Source organism: Alosa pseudoharengus, unplaced genomic scaffold (assembly GCF_046254945.1).
Source record: "Alosa pseudoharengus isolate Yale_2024_CS ecotype anadromous, Long Island Sound unplaced genomic scaffold, YU_APseudo_1.1 YU_APseudo_1.1_scf_22, whole genome shotgun sequence".
NCBI classification, from domain to species: domain Eukaryota; kingdom Metazoa; phylum Chordata; class Actinopteri; order Clupeiformes; family Clupeidae; genus Alosa; species Alosa pseudoharengus.
In genome coordinates this window covers 32,891,032-32,898,534 of record NW_027468680.1, presented here as the reverse complement: position 1 = coordinate 32,898,534, position 7,503 = coordinate 32,891,032, and the positions used below count along the sequence as shown (strand labels likewise).

Below are 7,503 nucleotides of genomic sequence, written 5' to 3'. Positions count from 1 at the left end.
ATGTTATTATCGTTGAGACAACAAGGGTATACAAAAAAATCCGATTATAGCTTACAGCAGCCACTATTTAGGTTAAGTTTATAACGTTGTGGACGGCCACCAAGCGTCTTCTGCCTCACGGCTGCGCGCGCATCTAGTTTTGTTGGTAAACGGGAAACCCGTGTATAAATTTAACAAAATGCCACATTCATCCTCTCACAACCTCTACTACATCACAAACGTATAGGCTACTACCTTGCTAAGACACAAAATCAACAAAAGAAAAAATATTATTTGATGACCAAAACTGATAGATCAGTGTGTCTAGGCTAGGTTATTGCACATTGCCATCCATGCGGCTGACATATCAGGCCTAAAAGCTACACACATTAGTATTTTATTAAAGGTGAGATGACTATGAAACTATACAAACAATGTTTTAGGCCTACCAAAAAAATAAACTTTCCATAAGTACACTATATTACAACTCTAAGTATTAGCAATTTAATACACTTAAACTAAATAAACTTCTTTACCATTTACAATACACTAACAACAAAGTACACTTTTAAAAAGTACATTACAAAAACACTTTGAATATTGCACAATAGTGCTGGGCGGTATGACCAAAAATGTATATGACGGTATTTTTCAAAATTCTTAAGGTTTCACGGTATATGACGGTATTTTTTTTACCATGCATAATCAGATGTTCACAGCATTTTCTACAGGTTGAGAGAGGAATTGCTGCAGTACATTGACTAAGGATGGTCTATTTTACTGTCATGATGTAGAATAACTCTAACCTGACTCCGCCAGATGGATTTGCTCCGCATATCCATCTGGGAACTTTTCATTGAAGAACTTTTGGGAAGGGGCGGACATACTGGTTAGCTGATTGGATAAACCATCTGTCTATCACCACCTTTGTTGGTTATCGACGGGCCAAATCAACCAATTAGATGAACAAAGTATTCTTCTAATGCCGTTTAACATACAATTACGTTAGGTAACGTGACAAACGTTAAGATGTTTTAACTTACCATTTATGAACCTAATCAACGACAATTCCCATCAAGTTTTCACGGTAGGCCCTACACTTCTGAAGATAGTATATTCCTCCATTATGAACTGGAATCAGCCATGGAGGATGTCTGTGTCGTTCATTCCTCCCAGCTGCATGGCTGAGACTCATAGCTTCACAGTTTACCCAGGAATACTTTCTAATTTGAATAAAACTTGCGCGATAGCTATGCTCATCTCTGTGGATGCCGTCATGTTGTTCGTTGCGTCACACCTCAACCCGCCTCAAAGCCAACGCTGATTGGACGTTCGTTTGGTGAACTGCTCCAAATTTTCTTTAACGGAAAGTATCCAGACTGATCTGCGAGTGAAACCCTGAAGCTCGCGAGATCAGGATGGTCTCACGAGGCTAGAATAACTCCACACTAGTGGAAATGCAGTTTTGCATGGCCCCAGAAAATGATGCTGTTTACAAAGAGCCACTCATGATTCTAATGAAGAATCTAATCAGAATGCAAAGACAACTGTAGAAAAATACAGAAGTTTTACTGTGCAAATTTCACAAACATCTTGTATAAAACCAATACAAAAAGTAGTGCAACTTGCAATAATTATACTTTTTTGAAAATGATACAATTTAAAATAAAACCTCTCTGTTAATATGCTTACTCTGTCAAATAGGCCTATCAGAAATGTATTGTTATTGTGTGGTTTACATGACGTTAGTGGTAGGCTAACGTTAACTTCATGTGGATGTGGATGTCTTGTTAGCCTGCCATGAGCTTCGGTTCGGTTCGCTAGGCAAAACATTAACAAAAAAGTTCGTTTTGGTGCACTGATGACAGTCAGGATCATTTCTAACTAGCCAGCTAGTATTGCTCAGTGCATGTCTATAACACGCATTACTTGCTACCTGGATAATTTCGGCGAATATTCTTAAGATGAATGATAAGATCATTAAACTTCACTGTGTTCGGTGGGTTGCTAACTAACCACATCACCTACTAGCCAGCTACAGCTGTTGAACAATCTCAATAGAATTTTCGTGATGGTAAATCCTTTTCAATGCAGTATCCCTTAACGTTTTTCCTTAACTAAAGAAACAATTTAAGGTATTATTTCTGTGCAACACTCTTAAATAAACCCCTTACCTAAGGAGAAATTAAGCCTTAAGGTTCATACTTCAGGGGAAAAACTTAAGGTGTTTTGTGTTTACCCTCACTATGCCTCTATGCAGTGGCACCATGCGTGCGTGTGAAAAAAGTCCCGTCTGAAACACTGTCGCGCGGCGCAGCGTTCCAAACGTTGTGTAATCAAATACACCGGTGTGGCGGTATATTAAAAATTCATATCATAACGAAAATATACACCGGTATACGGTGTGAACCGGTATACCGCCCAGCACTATTGCACAATAAGTATATTTAATTTTAGTACACGGAAGTTGAACTTAATACTATGACTATGAAACTATACAACCAATGTATTAGACCTACCAAAATATATTCTTTCCATAAGTACACTATATTACAACTCTAAGTATTAGCAATTTAATACACTTAAACTAAATAAACTTCTTTACCATTTAAAATACACTAACAACAAAGTACACTTTTAAAAAGTACATTACAAAAACACTTTGAATATTGCACAATAAGTATATTTAATTTTAGTACACTGAAGTTGAACTTAATAACATCTACTTTGAAGTATACTTTCTAAAAGTACACATTAAACATACTTTACATAAAGTACAAAAAGTGTTAGCATACTTGCTTTATACTTCATGTACTTTAATCATATTTCTAACACACTAAAGTATACTACTTTTTTACCTGGGGTAGTCAAACAGAAATATAATATATATCAGAACGTCACCTATTACATGTCGTTCTGACATGGTGTCAAGGTTGTTGAAACGAATTTGTTTCAAATAATGTTAGCATTTTGATCCCATAGTCAGAGAGAGAGAATTAAAAGCATCTTGTGAAACAGGTGCCTCAGGTGGGGGAAGTGAGGGAGGCAGGTAGAGGGTTCAGGGCAGGTCCACCTGCAGGGAAGCTTGAGGTTCTCGCTCGCTCTGTTTCCGTTTCTCATGCTTCCCCTCACCCCATCTAAACTTCTGCACTGGGGACCAAAAGTGCCAGAGAGGACCAAGCAAAGCCTCAGACCAGTTTGTGCAGGTCACTGTCCAGCACAACCCAAATCTTTCCGCAAATCAGTCCTCCAGCACATCACAAACATGCTTTGGATCTACTTCCTTGGATTGTTTCTCGTGGTAAATCCATTTGAAGAGGCAGGTATGTTTTTCATTTATAGATCACTCGCGATAATGATATGAAGAATGCTGTCATTGTGCATTACTTTCAAAACGATTTCATGGATGATAAACACTTAAGGCTAATCACAACCTAAAAGGCATCATAAAATATGCATTGTCAGAGGTTTTCTTTATGGCCAGTGTGAATGCTAATTTTGGTATACATATAGTTACAGTTGTCATTATATCATATATTATGTCATTATATTTTTTGTTTGCTGTGTGGATGTGCCTTAAGTGTAGATACTCAAGATGCTGCAAGGTACAGTATTGCAATATAGATTAGTATGGATTTTGTTTCACATGGAGTATATAACTGTTCCTCATTTGAATTTGTGTTTAATATTAATGTAGAGCACATTTTATGTCGTTCTAAATGGTATTTCAGAGACTTTTCTGAGAATCAAGTTTGTTTCTGGTTACTTTGAAGTTCTGGAGCCCCTCACCCTTCCAGTGGTATTTACTGAAAGAACAATGGATCAGGGAAATTATGTCTTCACAAGAAACTCCTGGACCATCGGTAATTTTTTGTTAAGACCATTTTGCTTTGTTGTTAAGTGGATGGAAGTTTGTGCTTGTTGTGCTTGCATGATTCAGTCCTGCCTTTACTATGTTGTAAATCAGTTGATAACGAATAACGAAGTGTGGACACTAATGCATTTAACGGAAAAAAGGGAAGCCTAGAAAATGGTTTATTCACTGCCCAGGGAACTGTGGAGTATGTTGAAACCCTGAAGTGGATGTTACTCTCTTCCCTTTTTTCACTTCTGCCCAGAAAATCTCTCTCTGATAGTGGAGGCTAACCACGGTGGCCACATCTTTGTGGAAGGCAAGAATGCCACCTTGAGGTGTGAAACCTCCTCCAAGCACCACTTTGTTGCCTGGAGCTGGGAAAGATCAGAAGGGGATGGGGTGTGGGAGAAAGTGGACACTGGGAAGCAACTGGTGTTGAGCAGAGCGGAGGATAATGGGAACTACCGTTGCCATGGCTACAGTGAGACATTGAATGCCTCAAGCCTGGCCTATGCGGTCTACTTCTTATCCACATCATCCTCAGGTAGAACACCTAACATTTCAATGTGATTGAACAGGTTCATTTTTTCAACTGGTCACATGCTTTACTCATTGTAAAAGAGTATCTGAGACTCTATGGGCCCTATCATGACATTCTAAAGTGCATCGTCACTCGTCAAAAGTCTATTCAAATTTAGTAGGATGTCCAGTTCAAATTGGGAGGGGTTTCGTTCTCAAAAGTGGAGCGCATGGCCTAACAAGGTGTCCCTAGGTCTGTTAATCAGTCATATGGGTGTGTTTGGGGTGTAACATCATTTTAAACCAATGAGAATGACATTTGTCATTCCCTTTAACGGCGCAACGCGCGATATGTCAAATAAATGCATCGGTATTTTGGCATTCAACGACGCATTTGAAGGAGGCTGCTTGCAAGACCGTATGGAATAGTCATTCTTAAACCATGCTTTACTAAAATCTAGCATAGCCTTCACGCATTTGCACTCGTCTATTATTTGAACTCATTGGCAAAGTGAAACTAACTTCACCAAGGAGTCAGTCAATAACAAGACAGTTATATGCAGTTACTTTCACTATTGACTGACAATGGGTTACCATCGAAAACATAGGCTGGAAAAAGCAACACTTACCCTAATGTTGCTCAAATGACTGAATAAAACAACATTTATCCTGCAGTGGAGTTGCTTATATCTCGTGACAGTGCGTCTTCAGCTGTGCTCCATACGTGTCTCTCGCCTCTCCCCTAATCACTTTTAACCGTCATTACCAATTTGCAAATTATGGTGAATAACTACTCATTATGAGATGTACAGTATTTCGTAATATCTTTATTCTAATTATGTTTCCCATTGTAATCGTGCAGTTTGTAATGCTTTGCATGGACATGCGCTGGTGTGCGTTCATGAATGATAGAAGGATGGTGCGTGCACCTGCCAATATGACTGTTGACATGCGCTCTTAAAATAGCATATGAACAACTCGCCATTGACTTCTGACCAGGTTTAGGTGGTGTATGATAGCGATTTTTAGACAACGCGCTAGGTCCCTCTCTAGGTTGTTAATTGCCACACCCCTGGACGCAATGCTTAAAAAATAAACGTGCAAAATACTGAATTCAACTTTCCGCGGGTGAATAACGAGTATTACGCCATGCGCTGGTGGCCCAAAATACAGCCCTACATAAGATGTAATTGTTGTACATACATTTTTGTATTCATGATTTTAATTTTGTATTCTTGATTGGAGTTTTAGAAATACAGGGAGTAACTAGGTTGGCTGCAGCTGCACTGGTTCTGAGCCTGCTGGCCTTGCTCTTCCTCGCGGTGCTGGTTCTGTGGCTCTGGGTCCATCGGATCAAAGAGAAATCCAGCCTAACCACCAGAACCGCTGAGCCAAATGACTATGGTGAGTGGACAAAAATACACATGTTAAATTAGTTTGTGAGATTATTAAATAAAAACTTTTTTATTTAATAAAAATAACTGTCCATATTTTCCTTGTTTTGGTGTTTATATCCACCTGTGCTTGTTACCTCCTGATCAAAGGCTCAAAGTAAGTACCTCATTCAAATGAGCTTGAGTTGTGTTTGTGGGGTTGAATTGTCAATGCACTAATCACATACTGTTTCCAGTATATTGAAGAGAAGAAATTTTCATTGCTATAAGTTTGAATCTGAATATGAAGTCTGAAATATGTTTGTGGGTGTTTATTGCAAAAGCACACTGATATGCAAAAGATGTGAAAACACTTGAGTAAAGATCTGAGACAAGATTTCAATTCATTACAGTTGGGGATTAGAACAGAAATACACTTTTGGTAATACATATACACACTACGTATAATGTAGTAGATTGATAGCAAAGTACAAATAGAAATGGAAGAAATCACACAAAAACATTGTGTGCTGTACACACATCCCTCTGTGTTTGGTCTATTTCAGAAAACCTCACAGTCCTCCAGTAGATGATGGAGACATCTACATGAACAGTCTGGAGATCGAGAAGGCCTACTCCGACCTGAACCCCACATTCAGAGCGGAGGACCAAAGCTATGCCACACTGGCTTGACAAGACAGGATAAAAAAAATAACTCAAACACACCTTCAACTAGATGAGACTTGTCTGAGAGAATCTAACAATTTGATAACTATGCTAAATCTACACTCAATAAAGAAGACAGCATAGTGTTTTATGGTGGAGTGAGAGCCTAATCTTACATAACCTAAGAGAGAATCTAAAATGATAGAATCTGTGGGATACTACTCTTGTGGTTTCAAGATTGAGAACCAAAACTATACGGACACACCCTATCTTTACAACACAGAATGAAAAACTGAGAGAAGCATGGTTCTGCATATGGAGAAAACATGTAAATAGATGTTTAGTTCCTCTTTATTTGTTCCTCTTTGCTGACCCAAATACATTTCTGTTCTCTCTTTCTCCATATCTATCTTTCTGTGATGTTAAATAAAGTCTCAGACTCAAGTGCAGTTTGGTTCTGTTTACTTAGCGAAGGTACAAGTCCACAATCCAAAGAGTAGCCGACAACAAGCCAAGGTCAGTACACAGGGAAATCCAAAGACAGGGCGAACAATCCAAAACGTAATCCAAAAAGCTTGGTCAAAACAGACGGGCAAGGTCTAAGCTGGAAAAAGGCTAAACAGGTAACTCTCAATGAAATTGCAGAACTGTAGGCCTACTCAAAGCTGCCATATTGTTCAGGCACCACAAAAGTTTACTCAACTAGTTTCCCCAGTTATTGATTATTTTGACAAGATTAGCTCTTAGTATATGAGAACTGACCCCCAAACTCATTTCTTTCAAGAGTGGATTGAAATTACGTCTGACGTAATAAAGACGTGCAGCTTCATTGGTTAGGTTCATATCAACATGGCAAATAACCTAATAACCTACACAAACCAACATAAACCAATAAAAAAATCAGAAATCCCAATGAATGTTGAATGGACTAGTCTACGATTGATTATGCCAGTTGTAAATTGATACATTTTGACATCGTATAGGCCTAAGACCGGATGTAGGCAGGCAAGCTGCAAGAAATCAGTGAGATGATCCATCAATCATCATTAGACTGCAAGCCTTATAGCCTCTACACAAAGGTAAGAACGCGCCTTAATGTAGGTGTACTTT

General features: G+C 38.6%; 1 protein-coding gene across 5 annotated transcripts; it reads left to right on the top strand.

Annotated features, from left to right (window-relative positions):
* Positions 1-3,116: 3,116 nt before the first annotated feature.
* LOC143139460 (uncharacterized) lies at positions 3,117-6,837 on the top strand. 5 transcript variants are annotated; one of them, XM_076300051.1, is made up of 5 exons: positions 3,117-3,302; positions 3,711-3,842; positions 4,098-4,379; positions 5,606-5,758; positions 5,899-6,837. In XM_076300051.1, exons 1-5 carry the CDS (start codon positions 3,245-3,247, stop codon positions 5,907-5,909), a joined length of 636 nt encoding a protein of 211 aa, XP_076156166.1. In that variant the 5' UTR covers positions 3,117-3,244; the 3' UTR covers positions 5,910-6,837. The 5 variants fall into 5 exon arrangements, with proteins under 5 accessions (XP_076156166.1, XP_076156165.1, XP_076156169.1 ...); XM_076300050.1 differs by having other exon boundaries at positions 5,600-5,758; XM_076300054.1 differs by having other exon boundaries at positions 3,119-3,298; positions 3,753-3,842; positions 5,600-5,758.
* The last annotated feature ends 666 nt before the right edge of the window (positions 6,838-7,503 follow it).

What these genes read in the sequence shown, in the direction of transcription:
- LOC143139460 (XM_076300050.1), top strand. Translation starts at nt 3,245, where the DNA reads ATGCTTTGGATCTACTTCCTTGGATTGTTTCTCGTGGTAAATCCATTT. An exon ending in AAGAAACTCCTGGACCATCG is followed by an intron (nt 3,843 to 4,097) that starts GTAATTTTTTGT and finishes ACTTCTGCCCAG; the next exon opens with AAAATCTCTCTCTGATAGTG. An exon ending in CTTATCCACATCATCCTCAG is followed by an intron (nt 4,380 to 5,599) that starts GTAGAACACCTA and finishes TCTTGATTGGAG; the next exon opens with TTTTAGAAATACAGGGAGTA.